The following is a 23,255-nucleotide window of genomic DNA, read 5'->3' as shown; positions in this document are numbered from 1 at the left end:
GAACAAGGTCATAACATTGACAGTAAGAACCACTGGCATTTTTGATATTTCTATTTTATGATTACATAAAATTTCACACTTTTTTTGAGAATGCAATGATGTAAGAGTAGGAAAATAAAGCTGTGGAAAATGGGACTCATAAGAAAGCCACTTGTGCTTTATGCGGATTTAAGTACGAGAATATGATCTGCAAATAGGCCAGCTCTACCACGTACAATCTATACATGGCGTTCATACAGACGTTATGCTTTGTTCCCCTATAATTATATAGCCCATTAATCTAAAAGGTATTCATCTGAAAGCCTTCTTGCAATCTAGCCAAGAAGAAGGAGTGTGTATGTGTGTGTATGTCTGTGTATGTATGTGTGTGTGGGTGCACATGTGCATGTGCATGCATGGATGCATGTGTGGGGCTGCTGCAACAAATAAATGAAAAATGTAATATTGGTGGTAATGATGACAAACTTTACCCAGAAGACACTCGTCCTTCAGGTTTTCTTTCTTTCTTTCTTTCTTTCTTTCTTTCTTTCTTTCTTTCTTTCTTTCTAAGATTTACTTATTTTATATATATATATAAATATATATAAATGTAGAAAAACATTTGCACACACACACACTTACATGCCCATACACCACACACACCACATACATACATACACCACACCCACATGCTTACATACACAGCACACACAAGCATCCCCCCACACTCACACACATCACATATCCACAACTCCCACCCTATCTCACACACTTCAAATACATGCACATACACACAGAAACACACTTATGCCCCATACTCACACACACACACTTATGCCCCATACTCACACGCCACACATATCACATACATATACCACAAACACATGCTTACATACATAGCACACATAAGCACCCCTGAAACACACACATCACATATCCACACACACCCCCGTCTCACATACTTCAAATACATGCATACACACACAGAAACACACACATCCCCCATACACACACACACACACACACACACACACACACACACACCCTACTCACCCCCAACCCCCGACACACACACACAAAACACACAAATTAAAAAATAAAATCTTAAAGAAAAAAGTCTTGCTCACATCCGGCTTCCCACGACTTGTTCGGTTGGTTTGTTCTCATGGAAGCCAGCTGCATCTTGAGTTGCCCTAGGAAGAGGTCCACGTCCACGTGGCAGATGGCCGATGAAGATGACTTCCAGACAGCAGCCTCTAAGGAACTGCCAAAAGGGCTCCGTGCTTGCGGCCAGTCTCTGAGATGATGTCTGCTCCAATACTGAGATTGCGTGATACACGGAGCCAGGACGCTCAACTCATGTCTGCCCAGATGCTTGATCTCTGGTCAGGTCAGTGACCTTCGGCTGTTAAGCTTTACCGTAATTTGTAATACAGTTGTGGAAAATCAGCACAGAAGGTAAGGTATAAAACAGATTGATGACCTAAGAAAAGACTTTGGAAAGTACTTTTGCTTTTTATAGGGCAGAGAAATCTGTGTGTCATATCCCACTGCATTTATAACGGCCACAGCTTCCCTCACGCCTACAGACGCTACAAAATCCCCACCAGGGAAGAACGGCTGGTCGTCTCATCACAGCAGAAAAGAAGCTGCAGCAGGCATGCGCAAGCTGCTCTTACTGCGCCCTCAGTAGGGCAGGAACGGGGAGGGAACGCTGGCCCTCAGCTTGCTTTCTCCTTTTTATTTGATCCAGAACCTCAGTTTAAGGGATGGGACTGCCCACTTTCAGGTTGTTTCAATCTTGGAGGAAATCGTTACACAGTGCATTCTAGGAAAAGTGATCTAAAGTGGGAGGTAGGTCAGTAACTGCCAGAGGTTAAATTTAGCTATACTCGACAGCAGGTGACAAGTTTGGGTACGATGAAGTGCCTCTACTTTTTTTTTTTCTTTTTTTTAAAGATCGATGCATTTATTTTATATGAGTGCTCTATCTGCAGGTACACCTGCATGCCAGCAGAGGGCATCAGATCCCATTACAGATGGTTGTGAGCCACCATGAGGTTGCTGGGAATTGAACTCAAGACCTCTGGAAGAGCAGTCAGTGCTCTTAACCACTGAACCATCTCTCCAACCCATTGGTCTACATCTTGACTGTGTGATCCTTTTTACATGACTCTATACATTATCCAAAATTCATAGGAGAATGAATTTCACTGTAGTATGTATGTATGTATGTATGTATGTATGTATGTATGTATGTATGTATGTATGTATACAGGGGGCTGGAGAGATGGCTCAGCAGTTAAGAGCACTGGCTGCTCTTCCAGAGGTCCTGAGTTCAATTCCCAGCAACCACATGGTGGCTCACAACCATCCTGTAATAAGATCTGGTGCCATTTTCTGGTGTGTCTGAAGACAGCTACAGTGTACTTATATAAATAAAAAATTAATAAAAATATTAAAAAATACGTATGCAAATACATATACAAACACATACACGAACCCACACCCACAGTTCTGTTTTTGAGAAAGGGTCTCACCACATAGCCCAGGTTGGCCTGGAACTATGTAGACCAGGCTAGCCTTCAACTCAGAGATCCGCCTCTGGAATTAAAGGCATGTGTACCACACCTGGCACTATAAAGAACTTTATATACATATTTGTCTTTCACCTTAAAATAAACAGATTGGCAGAATTTTAGATAGCTTTAACTCCATAAAATTCTATCATTTCAAAGTAATTCAGGAATTTATTCAACGATTTAGAAATATAAGCTGAGCGTGGTAGTGCACAGTTGTGATCCTGGACTGGTGAGGCAGAGGCAAGGCTGCCAGGAGTGATAGCAGTCTGGTCTTCCGTGTGAGACCCTGCAGGAATGCAGTTCTGGAAAGATCCCCAGCACTAGGGGTGAGAGACAGGTGGATCCCTGGAGCTTGAGGGCCATCTAGGGTAGGTGAATTGGTGATCAAGCTCCTGTCTCAAAAAAAAAAAAAAAAAAGATGGTGGAGACTGAGGATGATTCATAACTTCAATTTCCACATGCAGGCATTCGTGTGCACACGTAGGCTCGCACACACACGCACAGCGCACACACAGAGACACACACACATACACACACATACACACTACAAACAAACAAAAAAAAAACCCCAAAACCAAAAATAAACAAACAACAACAACAACAACAACAAAGGTAAAAGAAAGGAAAAGGGACCTGACCAATTCCCAAGAGGCGAAGCTCACCCAGAGAGCCCACTCGTACCCCTGAGCTGCTGACACCACTGCCTAAAGGGCCTTCAGCACAAGGGTACAGCGTGTATCCCTCCCTGGACCTGAACCTGGGCCTCTCCAAGTTCAGGATGCTGCAGCCTTCTTCCAGAAGAGAGTCTTCTTGACACAGAGCACAGCTCAGGTTAAGCGCACGTTGGACCCCTGAATTATTGCCTGTGAGAATAAAAGTGGGAGTCATAGCAACAACAGACAAACAAAACAGACTCTAAGAAATGTCAGCAATAGTTAAAGTGCACACGATACAGAATGCTATTGAACATCTTTCTATGATGCGTTTGTTTCTAGGATATATTAACAACGTGTGTTATTTAGGGACATTTTAATGTTTTTGTTGGCATATATCAATCAATCATCATGATGAGTTTCATTATGGCATTTCTTGCCTGTTCAGAATGTACTGTGGTCACATTAAAAATATGGACTCCTTCACAGATTTGTATACACCCTTGTGCAGGGGCCATGTTAAGCATGTGGTTTGAATTTTAGAATCTGGGTTACTGAAGCAAGCACAGCCTTATTTTGGCCATGTATGCTGTTTTCTTTTGTTCTTAGCCCTGCCCGCTTCCCTTCCCCATTCTCTACTCCCTCTGGTCAGCCCCGCCTCCCCTCAAACAGCTCTTTCTGCGTTGATGGCGTGGTTATGATTCTACTCTCTTTTCATGAAATGCGTTCTTCAGATAGTGTTATTTATATTACTATAAAAACAAATACACAGATGCTGGTCCAGTGATTCTCTTTTCTCTTTTCTGAGGCAGGGTTTGCAGTCCTGTCTGTCCTGGAGGCCCTTATGTAGACCAGGCTGGCCCCAAATGCAGAGATCCACCTGCCTTTGCCTCTGAGTGCTGGGATTAAAATCGTGTGTCGCCGCCGCCACACTTGGCCTCCAAACATTTTCTTATGGAAAATTTTAAGACAAAAAATTGAAAATCCCCCCTTATATATCATTCTCCACGATTAAGTCTGAGGAAAAAATATTTTTCTGCTGAGAAATTTGGAAGGGTGGTGGCTGTGTTTGTGCTGTTGTTTGTTTGTTTGTCTTGGTTTGGTTTAGTTCTGGTTTGGTGTTTTTGGCAGAAAGACTTTTACGTACTTCTAACTTTTCAGATGCCATAGCAGAAATTTCCAGGTCAAAAATATGAATGGAAAGATATTTAAAATATATTTTACCTTACCAAAGGTCCTAAGTATAACTAGTGTATTTCACACTGAAAGCTTATAAGCTAATATAATAAATGACTGGGGGTGTGTGTGGCTGGAGAGATGGCTCAGAGGTTAAGAGCACTGACTGCTCTTCCAGAGGTCCTGAGTTCAATTCCCAGCAACCACATGGTGGCTCACAACCATCTGTAATGGAGTCTGACGCCCCCTTCTGGTGTGTCTGAACACATAATGTACTCACATACATAAAATAAATAATTCTAAAAACGAAATAAGTGAGTGATGGGGTAAAATCTTCGCAATGGGTTCATTAAGATGCTGCTTGTTAACAAGTGCAGTGTCGTTAACATTTTGGACTGAGGGGTATGCGCGGAGCTGGCCCTGCGCTCCATCAGTACCTACAGGGCTGGTGAGCAAGAACACACCAAGGTATGAGCAAGAACACACCAAGGTATAAATACATTTGCCAGTAAAGAAGTTTTCATTTCGAGACTGTTTGCTTCTTAGTGACAGTGAACTTAAAACTCTTTGTGAACAAGTAAGTTAGCTGCACTTTTAGAAATGCACACACGCCAAGCAACTCCTACTGCCACCAGCTTCTCTTCTGCAGTCTTGGACATTCCATAAGAGTGCATGTAAAAATCTAACCCACAGGGCATTTTTAAAGCAACTTAAATGACTCTGATAAGAACTGGTATACATGGGGCTGGGGAGATGGCTTAGTGGTTAAGAGCACTGACTGCTCTTCCAGAGGTCCTGAGTTCAATTCCCAGCAACCACATGGTGGCTCGCAACCATCTGTAATGGGATCTGAAACCTTCTTCTGGTGTCTGAAGACAGCTACAGTGTGCTCACTCTACAGTGTACTCACATACATAAAATAAATAAAAATCTTAAAAAAAAGAAGTGGTATACATGAAATGCTATTATTTAAAAAAATAATACAGAGACGAAGCTGGACAGACGTCCTAGCAATTAAGAGCACCTGCTGTACTTGCAGAGGACCAGAGTTCAAATCCCAGTACCATGTCATGTGGCTCACGCGCCTGGTGGAACTGTGAGCGCGCACACACACACTCCCTATATCAAAACAAGTGCAGTGAGAATGGCGAGATGTAATATTCCAATACCCATGTCTATGAACTAGTCTAGCTGCAGCACACTAAGCAGATATTCTCTGTACCAAAAAAACACAGTATACAAGTCACAGTGTGGACCTCCATGGCTTTGGAGCAAACCTATGCCTCTTTTGGGGCATGCTGCTGTCTTTATACTTAACTTCGTGTAGGGATGGATCGGCTAACCATGGCATAATACCAAGCGACCACATTGAGTTTCTTCTTCTGAAATGGGCCAAGCCCACAATCTACACGTATAGGCCTAGCAACAAGCATTCCATAGAAGTGGGGTGTAGGATATTGGATATAAGCAGGGAGAGAGAGACAAATGCACAATAGGTGTCCCCTCTGTCCACACTGGAAGCTTTATGAAGAATCTCATGCAATAGATAAAAGAGAAAACCTTAGGCCTGGTTTATAAATGGTTCTATATATGACCAAGGTAGATGGCTGTGTGACTCTGATCCTAATGAGAAGTGGCTCTGGGGGCTGCAGTGGAGAAAAACTCTGTTAAGGAGAAAGTTTAGCAGTTCAACTGCCCACATCATCTGGCTTAAGGCATGGTCATCAGGGTGCGGGGTGCGTGCTGATTCATGTGTAATTTCTAATCTTTAAGCCACATGACAGGTACTCAGAGATGACTGGAGGACTGATGTAAAAAGGTGAGAACCGGGTATTGAATGGGTATTTCAGAAGGGACAGCAGAGCAGGCTATAAAACTAATCCACAAAGAGCATGGGGTGAAGGAAGAGCTTGTAACAAGAGAACAGGGATGTCATGCCTGTTCCCCAGCCACCCTAGTGCCTTCTCAGTGAGCTCACCTGCAGGGTGGCCATAGAGTCTGAAACAGAGCCTTTGCATGCGCTCAGCACTAAAGCTAAACTCGCAGCTTCGCTGACTACATTACCACGGCTGAGTACCTAACTAGGAGACAGCACAAACCAACAGTGACTGTGGCATGTTTCCTTGAATGAGGAAATCAGCTGAGTTTTATTGTATTGGCTATTTCCTTGTGGAATGGAAGAAAGGTGTTTTCAGTGAAACAGGCGTTACAGAACACCCCTGTTGGCACCACTGTCCGTGGACTCGGCCATCACTCTGCTCACACTCACGGAACTCACTAAGCACACCACATACTCCATCTCTACGAGGCAACGGCCCCCGCAGAACAGTACGATGCTTCTGAAGAGAAGTCTTGGTTGCATCGGACAACATCCTCAAAGAGTATGATGCTTCCACTTAAGTTGTTTATTGTGATGTGCCTCTCCTCTACAGCCCAGGCTGGCCTGTAACTCTCAGTAGCAGTCCTTCCTGACTGACAGGATTATTGGTGTGAATCACCATGCTTGGGATGCTTGCCGTGATGCTGTCTTTGCAAGATGCAATGTGTCTTTTGGATCAGAGGTCAAAAGATGGTACCTCCCTTCTGGTTACCAGAATACAAGTGCAAGGGTGGGGGAGACTGCTCAACGGAGAAAGTTCTAGTGACAGCGTAGGGCCCAAGTTTAGCTTCTTAGGACCCTCAGAAAAAGCAGGATGCAGAGGTGTGAGCCCTTTTCCCTAGCACGGGAGAGGCAGAGACAAAGGATCTCGGGGTTCACTGGCCAGCCAGTCTAGCTGAATCAGAGAGCCCCAGGCCCAGCGGGAGACTTGATCTCAAAAAGAAGGTGGAGAGTGATGGAGAAAGACACCTGATGTTGATAGGTGGCCTGCATATGCCTGTGTGCACACAGACTAGAACACTCATGTGCACACAGACAGGGAGGAAGGGAGAGAGGGGATGTGGCTCTTCCTCATCATATCTTCGTGCAGACATTTTGTTTTCTGTGGCCTCCATACTGAACACTACTTAACTAGGGGTTATGAGTCCTAAGACGTTTGCTTCCGTGAGACCACAGTCGTGGTTCCAATGCACGGAAAGATGAAATCATTCCTTGGATATTTAGCACTCTTTACACCACGGGGCCACCTGGTAAACATGGGACTTGACCTGTTGAATGGGGAAACTGAACCTGGCGACAGTGGTAACCGTGGGCTGCTGATGCGCTGTGAGGGTGAAGATGGTGGTGTGGTCTGTAGTGCAAGGTGGTCTTGAGAACACTTCTCACTGCTTTAGTTTCTAATAGTTAAAGCTGGTGGAGACCTTAGCATTCACATGATGTCTACACCGTTTGAGCAGAGAGACTCTTCAAGAACTTCGCCGGGTAAGAACTCGGCCTGGCTAAGTGACTTAGGGTTTCTATTGCTGGGATGAAACACCAGGACCAAAAAGCACGGGGAGGGGAGGGCTTATTTGGCTTATGCTTCCATATTGCTGTTCATTATTGAAGAAAGTCCAGAACTGACACAGGGCAGGAACCTGGAGGCAGGAGCTGACGCAGAGGCCATGGAGGGGTGCTGCCAACCAGCTTGCTCCTTATGGCTTGCTTAGCCTGCTTTTTCCCCATTGATTACTTAGAAAATGCCTTTTGGCTGGATCTCGTGGTGGCATTTCCTCAACGGAGGTTCCCTACTCTCTGATGACTCTAGCTTGGGGTCAAGTTGACATAAAACTAGCAAGTACACCGAAGAAACATGAGACAGTTACTAATATCAACTAGGACCCTGTGGGGAGCTACAGGAAGGAAGGTGGAGATGCTGAACACGGGTTCTTTGATTGACAGGTATATTCCTGTAGGCTATGCACTAGAGGCAACAGGCCAGTCCAGGGCTGGCCCAACAGGACTGCTTCTCTGCTTTGCACTTTCACCCCTCTTCCTGTTTCTCTCTAAAGAGGTAATTAAAATGAGGTTGTTGGCGCTGGGAGAGATGACTCAGTGGTTAAAAGCACTGAGTGCTTTTCCAGAGGTTCAATTCTCAGAATCCACCTGGTGGGTTAAAACTGTCTGTAACTCTAGTTCCAGGGACCCCACACTGTCACACAGTCACACATGGAGTCAAAACACCAATGCCTGTATACATCATTTAAAAATGAGGAAACTAGTGTAGGCCCTAATCCAGGGAGCCTGGCACGGGCAGATGGGATACAAAGAGATTAGGGTAAAGCACTCACACACAGAGATGCCCCTTTGGAGGTGGGAGCTAGATAGGTGGCTATCTGCAAGCCTTGGAAGAAAGCAGCCCTGACATCCTCACCTTCTACCTGGAGTCTCCAGTATCTCGGGAAAATACAATTCCATTGCACAAGCCACTCAGCCTCTGACATTTACTTTTATCCTGGAAAATTAATGCAACCTCTAACATATAACTCTTTTTTTAAGATTTATTCATTTATTATATATATATATATATATATATATATATATATATATATACACACTGTAGCTGTCTTCAGACACACCAGAAGAGGGCATCGAATCTCTTTATAGATGGTTGTGAGCCACCATGTGGTTGCTGGGAATTGAACTCAGGACCTCTGGAAGAGTAGAAGGTTGCTCTTAACCGCTGAGCCATCTCTCCAGCCCTAACATATAACTTTTATACTCAACTAGATCAAGTCTATTTTGCAAAAAAAAACAAAAACAAAAACAAAAAAAAACTAAACAACCAAGCAGACCCCACATAAAACAATTTTTTAAAATGATTTTTCAAAAGTGCTCCACCGCTGAGCCATATGCTTGCCCGTTCTGCTATACTTCATTTTAAGTTTCTTCTCTCAGGGGGCTGGGGATTTAGCTCAGTGGTAGAGCGCTTACCTAGGAAGCGCAAGGCCCTGGGTTCGGTCCCCAGCTCCGAAAGAAAAAAAAAAAGTTTCTTCTCTCAGAATCTGGTAGCCCGGTTCCCTCTTAATTACCCCAATTAATCTCTAATTCCCAATGATAAAAGGTCAGCATTCCCCCTTCGGTTATTAACTTTTGATGTTTTTGGTAAGTAATACATCAATACAGCAGTCTCCCTTAGCTGCGGTTTTTAGCTGCTTTCCTATTTAAATTACCCACGGACAATATAGTTCAAAATACTAAGGACTTCATAAATAATTAACTCCTAAGTTTTTAGTTGCCACCCCCCTCTGAGTATTATGATGAAAATTTGCTTTATCCTGCTTTAGTCCAGCTGGATTTTCTAAACACCCTTTATAGTGTATCCCAACTAGGAGTCACACAGATCAACTGTTAAGTACTCAGTGCCTGAACTGGGTCCTCTTCAGTTAGTTAAGCCTAACGCTAAGCTACACCGCCTCCATCAGCACACCCAAGTAAGGCAGTAAAGGCAGGGCTCCGCGAAAGGATGGATTTCATCTACCCTTTCTTCAAAGGAGCAGCTCTCCTGACTTGGCACGCTAAGGTCGCCTCTCGATCAGAGCGATGGCACGCTAACTCTGGTTGTGGGGTACCCGCTAGGTTGGGGAGGTGGGAGCAGAGCTTAAAGGACCAGCGAGATGGTTGTTTGGGTCTAACAGGCGAGGTGTGTCTCTGATAGGCTGAAGTAACGAGGCTGGGGAGGTGGTGTCCAGGACACAAGCAACCTCATTCGTCTTAGGAAAGCTCACGAACGTCCGTTTTATAACAAGCCACTGCAGAGCCCCGTGAGGCCAAGAGGACGCCTCTGGAATTAAAACAGGATCAGACCCTGGTTTCGTCACGTTCGAATTATGTAAGTCAGAGCAGGGCACCGAACCTTTCCCGAGCCTCTGGGTCGCTACCCCCAATGAAGGACGACGGTCCCCGCCGCGCTGGGCGCACGTGTGTCTGCGGGCGCCAGCCACCGCGCCCCTCCGGGCGTGCGAGCCACGGCCTGAGCGCTCCGGGCGGCGAGCGGGTGAGCAGGAGGGAGGCGGCGCCGCGAACTCGCCGCGGGTGCTGGGCCGCGCTCCCCGCGTTTGAAGTCTCCGGCGCGGCCGCTGGTTGGCCGGCGCGGGTCACGTGCGCGCGGGCAGGAGTTTCCCCGACAGCTGGAGGCTGCGTGGGATCCGGCGGCGGCGGTGGCGGCGGCGGCGGCGGCTGCAGCTCGCGGCGCGGCCTTCCCCGCCCCCTCGCCTCCGCGCTTCCGCCGGCCCCTCGCCTCGGCGCTGACAGACGGGCCGCGGCCTCGCGCGCGTCGGCAGCGAGCATGGGCGACAAGAAGAGCCCCACCAGGTAGGGCGCCCGCCGGCGGAGCGCCCGCGGCCCGGTGGCGCGGCCCGGGGCGCGCGCGTGTGTGTGTGTGTGTGTGTGTGTGTGTGCGTGTGTGTGTGTGTGTGTGGAGAGGGGGTGCGGCGCCGCGCGCCGCTGCCCACAATGGGCCGCGATGGCGGCCGGGGTCAGCGGCCGCGCTCCCCTCCCCCGCGCGGCGCCGGGCGGGGCGGGGGTCGCGGGCCGGGCGGGGCGGGGCACGGGGCCGGGCGCGGCCTGCGGCTGACCCCGCGCTGCGTCGTGTCCGGTTGTGTCCTGCAGGCCGAAGCGGCAGCCGAAGCCCGCCTCGGATGAGGGCTACTGGGACTGCAGCGTCTGCACCTTCCGGAACAGCGCCGAGGCCTTCAAGTGCATGATGTGCGATGTGCGGAAGGGCACCTCCACCCGGTGAGTCCCGCGCGTCCGCGGCCCGCGGCCCCCGCGCGACGCGGGACGGCGGGGCGGCCAGCCAGGCGGTGTCCGCGGTGGGGCGCGACCCGGCTGAGCCGCGGCTTGCGGCGAGGGATCGGTGGCGGCCGCGGCGGCAGCGGCGACGTGGTCCGCGACGCCTGCTTCGGGGGATGAATTATGGAAGGGGGTCGCCGGCCGCTGCTATTCAGTGCGTGGCCGGCGCGGTGTCCCCCTCCCCAGCCGGGCGCGGAGACGTTGGCCGCATTGTGGTGTTGGTGTGCGGGGAGGGGGCGGGGACGGGGACGGGGAGGGGGAAGGGACGGAGGAAAGGCCGCGATGTCATTCGGTCCCCCTGGGGAAAAAGTATCGCTGTAGGATCGTAATAGATCAAACTTTCTTAGTAACGGATGTCCGGAAGGGTCAGGCCAAGGTTTCACGTCTGGTTTTTGTTCCATTTCTGTAATATTTTACAATTAAGTAGTTGGGAGGCGAGCCCAGCAACGCATTTTTACTCGAGTGCCTGAATATCTTTACACAAACGGGGTATCCTGATCTTTGTCTGTTTCTGGCCCTAAATTTGTGGTGTGGTAGATATATAGTATTGTCTTTTAAAAACATTTAAAAAGTCAGTGGCCTTTTTGATCCGTCTCCACCTGGTCACAGGTCCCTTGCAGGAAGGCAGACTTTAAGTTCATTTCTTTGAGTCCTGTGATTTGTAGCAATGTTTAAGTAACGTATTTATTTTGCTACTCTGAAGCCTATTAGAATATAAATTATCGCAGAACATGGGGAATTTTCTGTTTGAAAAAGAGGGCCTGTATAATTTTGACATTCTAAATAGTCAAAGTTGTTTCTAAAAAGGAGGTATCCCGGTTTTAAAATTCAGTTTATAGAATTTTATTAACATGGTGAGTGTAGAGACATGTAGAGATTTTATTGTTTCTACAATACTGGCCGCTTTTGACAGACCTATCGTGTAAATCTCAATAGGTTTTTTTTTTTTTTTTTTTTTTTTTTTTTTACTGTGAGTCCTCATTTACATCGAATAGAATATTTTCGGCGTTTCTTGGCATCTATTAAAAAGCAAGGTTTTAAATACTTTTTAAGTTCAAGGAAAGATTCTAAAATGAGAAGCTACTTCTATTTTTGGACTCCTGTTATAAGTGTTTTGAAAAGCACAGGGTGTATGTCTGTGTAAGGATGGGAATGGCTTAGTGTGTACTGTATACATATTTGGACATACGCAATATGTAGCTCATTTGATTGGTTATTTTGAGGCAGGCGTTTTGAAGTAGAGACAATTACTATAACCCTGATCTCTGCCACTATATTGGTGCCTTTTTTGTTCGCTTGTTTTTGTTTTTCCTTCTATTCTCTCATACTTTTAGGAATTAGACGAGTCTGTTTGTTTATTTGCAGGGACAGCAAGGATAGGGGGAAGCTGGTGTCCTACTCCACAGCCAGTCTTGGGCTTAGAGGAACGGAGAAGTAGAGTAGGTGGTGACACTCAGAAGAGAAGCACCAGGCTGAATCCCTGCCCCTGGAAGGATTGTAGTGCACAGGGGAGTTGGCCCAGGACAGAAGTGGGCCTACTTTAAAAGGGGCCTGGGGCCCACTTGGAAGCCCCTGACTTTTTTTATTACCAGTATATCTGAGCTCTTGTAGATCCAATTTTTAGTGGTGGAAACATTACTTGAGGAGGACTCAGAGAAGCATTGTCATTTGGATTGAAACTGAAGAGGCTCTGGGCCACTCACCAGAAGTCTTAAGGGACACTGTGTTCCCAAAAGTAAGTGTTCTGCACTATGACCCTCTCAGCTTCTTCCTCTCTCTGAATTGTCTCTTTTGACTTTGCCCCTAAATTAACTGTAGGAGCTCGAGTTTCTCTGCTGTTATGTTTCCTTCTGCTTCTTCTGAAGTCGAGTGGCATCCACGTTTGGATAGAGCCATAGACGTACACCAGGGCCTTGTTAATACGAAGATGCAGGTTACATGAGACTGTTTCCGTAGAGGAATGAGAGGAAAACAGGACGGAGGACTGCGGAGCACAGATGGAAGGCAAGAGTTGAGGAGTTGGGGGTTATTCCCCCAGTTGACGTGTTTATTGGCAGGTAGAATTTAAAGAGTAAGGCTGGCCAGAGGGAGAGCAGGGAGCAGGCAGCTGCAGCACAGGGCTACAGCTTGCTAATGACTTGTTTGTGTGACCACAGCCAGCATTTGAATCCCTTGGGTCAGAACGACCTCTGAACTGAATCTGTTTCAGTTGCCATGTAAAGCCAAGCCTAAGCTATTCTAGATGTCTGAAAGCTTTTCTTCTTTAAGTCTTTATAAAAGATGGGTTCATAGTATTTCTTCAATATTTCACTGGAATGGATGTATACACACCTATATGTAAAATTTTTATTAAAGCACCTGATTCAGATGCTCTATAATGGAGCAGACAATTACTTTCCTTGGCTGCATCTTTGATAGGTCATGTCATTCTGCAGAATGAGGCTATATTCATAAGGTATAGACCACAATCAGGTACCACTAGACATAGTTTTAATTCCTCAGTTAGTAAATTACATCCTATAAATTTATTCCATTTTTATCATTGAATTTAATTTTGTATTTGATGGCTTTAGTTTAAATAAAATCTAGACTATAAACAATATTCTTCAAGGATATTAAATTTCTATATTGTGCTTTTATGAGAAACAATGATAAATGTAAAACAAAACAAACCCTGTCCCTCAAAAAGAAAGAAAACCAGGATTCTTTTGAGTAGCTCAGCCCTGCCCTGTAGTTCAGGCTAGCCCAGCCCTGCCCTGTAGTTCAGGCTAGCCTTGGACATACCATCTGCCCCTTGCTGTAGCCTCCTGAGTTCTAGGGTTACAGGCTCCAGGCATCCTAGGCAGGGAGTATTTTTTTTTTTTTTGGTTTTTTTTTTTCGGAGCTGGGGACCGAACCCAGGGCCTTGCGCTTCCTAGGCAAGCGCTCTACCACTGAGCTAAATCCCCAGCCCCTGGCAGGGAGTATTTTAAAAAGCAAGACCAAAATAAAAACCAATAAGATAAAAACATTGTCAGAGGTGCTATCTAGTCTCCTTTATAGCTGGCTTTTGTTTTAAATTTAGTAAGTGTAATAATGTAAAACTTTAGGAAATAAACTGTCCAGTGTCAGAGAAAGGGAAGTATTTAGTATCGCCTGTGAAGGTGTTAATTGCTGGATGATTGATCTAAGACGAGTATCTTCATGGAGGAATAGAAAATTTCTTGCTTAATTTGGATAGCAGATAGTTATAAATAAAGGCGACATTGAAGCATTACAGGTAATGTGGATTTTCAGGATATCTCCTTGGGTCCCTTTGGGGAGATAAGGAGGAGACATCACCGTAGGAAAGTGTTAGCTTTGTGGTAGGTAGGAGTCCAGTAACAGGTTCATATCTCATTTGAACCACGCTAGCGTCCAGCAGAGTTTCTTTATTATCTTTGGTTACACAAAATCTGAGTTAGTACTCATTATAGTGAGGAAATTTTGTGTTTCTTTGATTTTAGTAATGTTTTTATGGATGAGAAACACTTTGACATATATACAATTTTATTAAGTGAGGGACTAGAAAGGTAGGTCATTGCCTAAGGACACCAGATGCTCTTTCAGCACCTGGGTTTCATTTCCAGCACTCACAGCTGACAATAATTCCAGTCCTAGGATCTGTGATGTCCTCTTCTGGCCTGTCAGTAACAGACACATTCATGGTATATAAGCATAAATGCAGGCAAAATACTCATACACATAAATGGATAAATAAGAATAAATTCTTTATGAGATGTGCTATTATATCTTTAGTGTAAGCTGAAGAGATGACAGTTCCCTACTAAAATGTATGTACAGTGTATAGATAGCACAGTATTATTGTTAGGAGCTGATTAATGGTAGCAAGTTATATCAGTTTCTGTAAGGTAGGAATAAATTCTCAAGTACACATTTTGAGGGAACTAAAACACAGCCAATTATTACCAGATGAAAATCTTTACAGTGGACATGTTATCTGTTATAGTGGCTTTCTGTTTAGTTTGAGGTTTGGTACCAATTCTTCTAGATACTGGATATAGAAATAAGAGAGGCAAAACAAGGGCCATTTAATTGTCTGGGCTTTCTTTTGAAATACACAGTCCTGAACCTCCACTACTTGAAGGGCAGTTGTACTTGTTATTTAGGGATTGCTCTTCTCTGTCTTGAAGAGACAGAGGTTAAAGACCTCATGCAGTTTCATTGTTTGCAGGGAAATTGTGAGGGGGATAAGTATTTAGATGGTACCTAGTGATGATTTCAGAGTGTCAAAGCAGGAACCTTGGGAACTCTGAGCACTTTACAATAGTTAGTGATACCCAAATCGTTTTCATAGCAGCACTAATCTGTTGGTTGTTCTTTTCACTGTTGCCCATTGTGAACAGTTCAGAGGTGGTGGGAGGTAACCGTGTCCATCCAGTGTGCTTCAGAGCAGAGGCACTGCCCCAGTGTTTCAGCACACCCGTCCCTGCCTAGTGAAAGTTCCCCTTAGTGTCACCTAAGTGGGGCCTTGTGAGGCAGGACACAAGGCTGGTTTCCTTACGTCTTTGTTCTTAGTGGTTTGGTGGAAAGGGAAGTACACACAGAGCACTTGTGCTGAAGGCCATGGAGTACAGTGGGTGGCGGCCAAGGGGAGATGCTTGTGCTGCCGCTGGCACAAGTCCAACTAGGTGACTTCATGAAACATTGTTTTCACTTGAAAGGCTACCTGGAAAATCATAACTATTCAGATGTGAATCTTTCATACAAATTTTCTGAAAGTAAATTCAGTAAGTCTGTCACTTCTAAGAGAAAAATTGACAGTATTTTTTATCAGTGGTGTAAGTCAAGTGAAAAACTATGCTTTTGAAAACCCATAATTGCAGTAATGAGCTTTGTCCGTCTGAATACCACAGAATTTTCGTATGCACTACTTTTACTTTCTGCTATTCTCCATGTTTTTGTTTTTTTTTTCCTGGTAAGATTGGTGTTGATACCAGTGAATTTCTGATATTTTCATGAAATGTCTCCACATTCAAAGATCTGTAGAATTTAGTGAGCTGTTATTTCCTGATAATCAATGCAGTATGTGGTTTTAAAGAGCCCTGCATAGATAAAGTACAAAACAGGAAGGTTCTTAAGGGAATATCTTGAATATTTAGTTGATGTGGTTTTAGGTTTTACCTTGCAGCTAAACTTTAAGAAACGACTCCTTGGTAAGAAGAAGATCCGTAATCATCTGAAGGGCCATTGAGGCTGGGTGTGGTGGTGTGTGCTTCTCGCTCCAGTGCCTTGGAAGCAGAGGCAGGTCAGCCTGGGCTACAGTGTTAAGACAATGTCTTTGTAAAAAGAAAAGAAAAGAGGCCTTTTTCTTCTTTAACCATATCTATTGAAGTCTAAGTATATTTCATATTTTTGGGCCAAGATAACATAGTGCAAAAAATTAAATGCATAAATAGGTATAACAGAACACACTGCTTAAGTAGATTTAGGAAGTCCACAAAAAAGCACTGTATACTAAGTTGTTATTTTGGAAAATGCAGAGATTCTCCCCCCTTATAGGGAATATATCATTTAACTAAAATGTGATATGTTTTAAAATGAACTAGCAAATCTATATTATATATTTGTGTGGCTTCTGCACATGGAATGAAGGCCTCATGGGTTTAAGCAATGCTGTGTCACTGACCTGTGATCTCAGGGTTTCTATTTCCAATGTAGCATATACATAGAGATGAGAATACATAAACAGGCTGGAGAGATGCCTCAGAGGTTAAGAGGACTGGCTACTCTTCAGAGGATCATGGTTCAGTTCCGAGAACCTACATGGCTACTTATAACTGTCCATATCTCCAGTCCCAGGGCCATCTAACGACCTCTTCTTACCTCCTTGGGCATTGCATGCATGTGGTACACATGCACATGCACAGGCAAACACTCATGTACATACAATAAAAATAAAATTCTTTACAAAAACCACATAGACATAGCTTTTTGACATGAAGAGATCCTGAGACCAAAACCTATGTGAACTGGTAGCCTAGTTTTCCAGGCTTGGGTTTCTCTTCCTAAAGTAGATTGACTTAAACAGATACTCCTCCTTATTTACTCTGATAACTGATGGCCTACCTTATTGCTAAACCTTGTTGACTTGATCTCAGTCTTCCAGTGTCACCTTTTTGGCCTTTGTTGGTGGCTTTCGTTTTTGAATGAAAATACTCTTTGTGGGGGTGGGCTGGAGAGATGGCTCAGCGGTTAAGAGCACTGACTGCTCTTCCAGAGGTCCCGAGTTCAAATCCCAGCAACCACATGGTGACTCATAACCATCTATAACAGATTCTGGTGTATCTGAAGACAGCTACAATGTACCTATATATACTAAATAAATAAAATATTTAAAAAAAAGAAAAGAAAATACTCTTTCCTTGAGGTCACAAACACTTTTTTCCTAGTAAGTCTCTGAAATTAATTTTTGCCCAGTCATACCTGACTTTTCTGCATTCCTTCCCTTGGATGTGGCATGGACTTTCTCTCTTACCTAAGCTAGACACCACCATTGTTTCTACTGTGACCCTAACTTATGGGATTCTTCATGTACAGTCGTTCATGGGATGTCTCAGATCCTTTGTTTCTGTAGTTAGACTTCAGCCTCCTGTGCCATTTCTTTGTGAAAATGGTGAGCCTCAAAGCACAGTGCTCAGGTGTTCTGGGCTCTCCCCGGGCAATACTATTTCTATGTGCCTCAGATAAGGAGGCAGAGACAGACCGAGAAACAGTTCTGCCCCACACCGGTGAGCCAGTAAGTTTAACTGTGGTTACTTAGAAGAGGAGCGTGCACCATCCATGAGGAGTCTTCCTTGTGCCAGTTGTTTGCATGTTTTTATAGAGGAGAGGGGGTGACTCGAGCACCTTCTTAGATGGCTGTACTTTCTCTCCTTGCAGGTAGGAAATGTCTTGTGCAGCCACACTGATTGCAGAGTGGCAGTGGCTGCAGAATGACATTTCAGTCTGTTCTCTGGCTCTTTTTTATTTCTTGTGATCCCTGAGCCTGATGTAGGATTATTTTCTCCTGTTTAGGGGGAGCATTGTGCTGTTGTCATGGTCAGAGTCACTTATCCTGGTGGCTTTGACTGGCTGTGAGTCGGCAGCAGTCACTGACCCTGTAAAATAAAGCTTGTGTACCAGACCCGACAGGCCTGCCTGCAGCCCACGGGCACAGACAGAAGTGGTTTGATAGGCCTTGCTGAGGGCGTGGGATGGAGAAGAGAGTCCTCGGAATTTACCCGTCAGCTAGATCACATCCAGTTAGCAGACACGATAGCAGTCACTTCTCCAGCATCCTCTGTGACCTCCCCAGCCGCTGGCTCTTGTCCTGCCTAAGGAGTTCTTTCAATCATGAGTTCCTTCCAGTGGACCAGGTCTTGGAAGGTAGTTGAGTATACTCGTACCAGTCATGGTACTGTTGGGCCACTGATGGCTTTAAAATGAAGGGGACATGCCGAGTAACCACTGGCAACAATTCTTCCTCAGCCTTCCTAGAACCTTTCTCTACAAATCATAGCTAGTAGAGAGTTTGCTTTGAACTAACCTTGCCTCATTTCTCCATGTCCGGGATCCAGCGTTCCTTCAGTAACCATAAGGCTTACGGTTTAAGAGTTCTCTTTTCCTTTTTCTCCCATTCATGCAGTGTCCCTTCGTGCACGTTTTAAGCCATTGTTTTAACATCGATAGGCACAGGCGTTGTAGGATTTTTTTTCTGTCATCCTGTTGGCTGTTATTGGCACCTGACATAGCCATAAACTCAAGAATTTCATAGTGTCCCTGGCCCATGCACTTTATGTGAACTTCTTATTTGTGCTTTTAGTTGCTCTTACATGTTTTCAAGATGCTTTCTCTAAATCTGTGTGGCATTCGGAGCTTAGCTTATGTACCTGAGGTGAGGCAAGGGCCAATGGTCTTCTGCACTGAGCATACTCACACTAGGGAGAGAGCACTGGCCGCGGGGTCCAGTCAGCAGGAGCAATCCCATCCATCGCTCCATCAGTTTGGTAGAGCAGGGCTTCAGGTAACACTGCTTGGTTGTCTGTAACCTATAGTCACGGTTGTGCATCTCCAACCCTCATCCCTGTTTCAGTCGCTGAGAAAACTGACCAAAAGCAGCTTGGGAGGAAAGGGATTACTACACCTCACATATCAGAGTCTGTCACTGAGGGAGCCTGGTGGTAGGAACTGCAGCATAGAAGACTGCTGCTTGCTGTCTGGTCCCCTCTGTCTTCTCTGCTACTTTCCTTATGTAACCCAGGTCCTCTGCCCAGGGATGGCACTGCCCACTGTGGACTGGGCCCTCTGATGTCAGCAGTTAAGACAATGCCCCACTGACATGCCCTGTCCTTAATTGAAGCTCCCTCCTCCAGGTGTATTAGGTTTGCTCCTGAAGCTGATTGACTTTCCCATTCCCAGCCAGGGGCTAGGTAGGGCGAGCGCTAGTGCCTCAGGGCTGTGCCTTTGCCACTAAGGCGCCGATAGGTGGTGCTGGCAGCTGCTTTCTCATTGCCACACCTACCTGTGGAAAGGTCCCAAGTGGAGAGAAGGTTTGTGCTCCCTGAGGGTGGGGGTAAGGGTGGGATACATAGGATGCTCTGGGGATACGTGCCCACCCTGTGACAGGTCAATCTATGTCCTTTTCCATCCTTTCCTGGCACGAAACCCTCACATGCTGCACATACACGCACAGGCAGAGCATGCAGCGTGAGTGTTGAGCAGTGACTTTTACTGTTCAGGGAGACAGTTGCTAATCTTCTCAGCACATTAGTCTTTAGTGACCATCAGGTCTGGCATGGGATTTCAGCCAAAGCTTTTCTATTACTAGTTGGTACTTTACCATGGCCACAGTCTGTTCCTATATAGCCTTCCATTTGTCAGTCTTCCCTACAAGACTGGGAAGGAGGAGTGACCATTTAGTCACAGTGTCAGATCCAGAGCTGCAGCCAGGCTGTCTGACTGCTGCTTGGTCCGCTCGTTCTTTCTTCTTTGGGAGAGTTTCTAAGACTTTACTTGTTTCTCTGTTTTCTTCAGAATTGGCTAGAGTGCCATTACACTTAGTGAGAACAAGTGTTTGGTTCAAGAATTTAAACCAAAGGTTTCATCTGAATCCTTGAACTTTGGTTTAAAAATAATATTTTCCCTTAAATTATTCCATTTAAAGCTTGTAATGAAATATTGTATCATTGTGGTTTTTAAGTAGTCACTTAATCAAATATTTGTTGAACATCTACAGTGTTTGATTCTTAGATTTTACTCTTTCTATTGTTACATAAACTGTTCTGTGACTAACAGTCATCTGTTTTGAAAGATTCTGTAGATATTTGACAATACCGTTTGTTAGAAAACTGTGGAACTAGAATTTTAGGAGTTGGAATCTTCAAAGAACCCGCAGAATGCATGCTCATTTCCTGGGGCAGACTAGTTGTGACTGCTCGGTACCCTGAGGGGCTCAGGCAGTCTGCAGAGTGGAGACGACTGTATGAGACTTGTGGTAGGATTCTGGTGTTCAGTCTCTTAAGCAGTTGAGGCCACTGGTGTTTGTGCACCCCCTTTGGGATTTCAGCCACATTGGGAAGAGTTTTGTAGTGTTGTCCTAAAGACCTAAGAGGCAGTGTTTGGAATCTGCTAGAATGAGGTCTTTACTATTTTATTGTGCTTTGGATTTGAGGATCTAGTCTAACATGGTGGTGATGGTGATGGTCGGGAGATAAGCCAGGCCAATAGCTAGTTAATTTGAGATTAAGGTATCTGGAGGTCAGGACCATTTCTGTCTAGCTGAGGTAGAGTTTAAACTCCCTACCAAGCATTTAAGGATTTCTTGTAATTTTCTTTTTTTTTTTTTTTTTTTTTTTTGTAATTTTCTTCATACCTAGATGTAGTTATACTTCTTGTTAACATCTAACATAAAACTTCCTACAAATAGGAACTAAAGAGCAGCACATGAAGGTCCATGTCTGTAATATTAGCAGGCGAGAACCTGAGGGAGGAGGATGGTTTGGACCAATCACAGCCATTTATTTTAGACAAAGCATGCTCACTTTTGGGCTCTGTCAGTGCTTGACACATAATACTTTTTGTTTGTTTGTTTTTTGTTTTTGCTTTTCAAGACAGGGTTTGGTTTCTCTGTGTAGACCCGACTCTCTCTCTGTAAACCTGTGGACCAGTCTGGCCTCAAACTCAAGAGACTGGTCTGTCCCTGCCTCTCAAAGTGCTGAGATAAAAGGCCTGTGAGCACATACCCAGCCCACATAGGAAAGTCTTGGCTCTTAGCAGAAGTCTTAGCAGGTCTTCCAAACCAGCAGGGGAAGGGCTCCAGCTATGTCCAAGGTGAAAATGGTTGCAGGCTGTTGAGAGAGAGGTCTTTGAGGCTTGTGGTAGCATGCATACTTTTTTTAAAAAAATTTTTACATCTCTCCAGTATAATAATGAAAAGTCAAATGTAGAGAAGGAACTTGAAGAGCTCTCAGCAGTTAGCAGCATGGTGTAGACCACACTGGAGCCCTCCTCTTGTATTTAAATAGGTAATGGCTGATTTTGTGTGTCAACCTGACCCAAGCTAGAGTCATCAGAAAGGAAGGAGCCTCAGTTGAGGAAATGCTTCCTTGAGACCCAGCTGTAAGGCATTTTCTCAATTAGTGATGAATGGGGAGGGGCCAGCCCATTGTGGGTGGTGCCGTCCCTGGGCTGGTGGTCCTGGGTTCTGTAAGAGAGCACTGCGACAGACATGTGAAACAGGCTGGTAAGAGAGCAGGGTGACAGACATGGGAAACAGGCTGGTAAGCCCCAACTCTCCATGGCCTCTCATCAGCTCCTGCCTCCAGGACTCTGCCGTGTTTGCGTTCGTGTCCGGACTTCCTTTGGAAACAAACAGCAAATATAAGCTGATTAAATCCGTTCTTCCCCAACTTGCTTTTTGGTCATGATGTTCTGTTGCAGCCATAGAAACCTTAACTAAGACAGAATGGTTTTGTTTGCTTGCTTGCTTGTTTTTTCCTATTGCAAACTTTTATTTTACCACTTTCTGGCATTTTTGAATATTAGTTTTTCCCATTTTTAAGATGGAGATTATAAAAATACTTTTCTCACAGTTTTAAATGAAAGTAATAACTATAAAGTTTTAGCACAGTACATGTTGTAAAAAGTATTAGCTAAAGCAATCAAATATGTAAGTGCTGATAGAGTCTTGATTATAAAATAGCTGGATTCCAGTGTGCTTACCCACAACATCAGAACATAAAGAGTAACTAGTTCCTAATAAAATCTTTCATGTTTTCTATTCTACTTATCCTCTTCCTTTACTTAATACCTCTTCTTCCTTTAGTGTGTATTAGGGGAAGGGTGAGCATAAATTTAGCAATGTATGAATAAATGAATTTCCTGGTGTACTGATGATGTCAGTTGTCATATACATATCTTGACCAGAAGAGTAAGTTTAACATTTTGTTATCTAAGAAATACTCCAGGAGGGTAGGGTGTTAAGGAGCTGAAGTATTAATAGGCGACTAATCCGGAAGCATTCTGTGCTTACAGTGACGTCATGCTTTGGCAGGATGTTGGTTTCGTTCTACTGTTTCTTCCTAAAGTGTTTTCTTCTTAAGGGAACCTTTGGTCTGAGAGTCACGGTTTGGTCTAAAGCTGCAGGTTGCCATTTACTGCACTTGGCGTTCTGGCGATGAGAGAGAGAAGGAGTTGCGTCATCTGATGGGTGCAGTGTGCCTCACCACGAGTGGGGAGTGTTAATGGAGGTCCTCACTGCCTGACTGCGCCCTCGGGAGGAGCCGAGAGTACTTCATTGAACTGTAGAGGCCTTTATTCTATGTCTGATTCCAGGAGCTCCTGGTTTCCACTTATTTCCTAAGGATCATTTATTTCATTTCATTTTGAGTTACATGGGGGTACATCTCTTATTTCTCCTGTTTTACTGGATAAAAGAGCTTAATTTTCTGTGATTTTATTCTTAAGCATATAAAGATGTTTTCTTTCACCATCGATATCATGTATGATTAGAACCACAGCCAGTAGTGTTTTATTCTGACTTATTCACACTTGCTGGTTAATCCTAAATATAGAGGACCATTTAGGAGAAGTAATTGCAGAAATCTAGGAAGAGTTGATCGTGGTATGATGAAC

General features: G+C 44.8%; 1 protein-coding gene and 1 long non-coding RNA gene across 4 annotated transcripts in view; one reads left to right on the top strand and one right to left on the bottom strand.

The window, feature by feature from the left end:
• Positions 1–2,728: 2,728 nt before the first annotated feature.
• On the bottom strand, positions 2,729–10,302 carry LOC134479778 (uncharacterized). The gene is made up of 3 exons (XR_010053505.1): positions 10,165–10,302; positions 3,224–3,424; positions 2,729–2,953 (listed from the first exon to the last, which is right to left on the bottom strand). It is a non-coding gene; the product is annotated as an uncharacterized LOC134479778 (long non-coding RNA).
• The window catches only part of Yaf2 (YY1 associated factor 2), a 55,458-nt gene continuing 42,397 nt past the window's right edge, over positions 10,195–23,255 (top strand). The window contains exons 1-2 of one of the 3 annotated variants that reach the window (XM_063264281.1): positions 10,195–10,622; positions 10,920–11,045. In XM_063264281.1, the coding sequence (XP_063120351.1) occupies positions 10,195–10,622; positions 10,920–11,045 (554 nt within the window). The remainder of the gene's footprint in view (positions 10,623–10,919; positions 11,046–23,255) is intronic. The other 2 variants (XM_063264282.1, NM_001134871.2) reach the window with 2 other exon arrangements.

The sequence above is a fragment of the Rattus norvegicus genome, chromosome 7 (assembly GCF_036323735.1).
Source record: "Rattus norvegicus strain BN/NHsdMcwi chromosome 7, GRCr8, whole genome shotgun sequence".
NCBI lineage: Eukaryota > Metazoa > Chordata > Mammalia > Rodentia > Muridae > Rattus > Rattus norvegicus.
The sequence above is the reverse complement of the archived record's forward strand: the minus strand, read 5'-3'. Positions and strand labels throughout refer to the sequence as shown.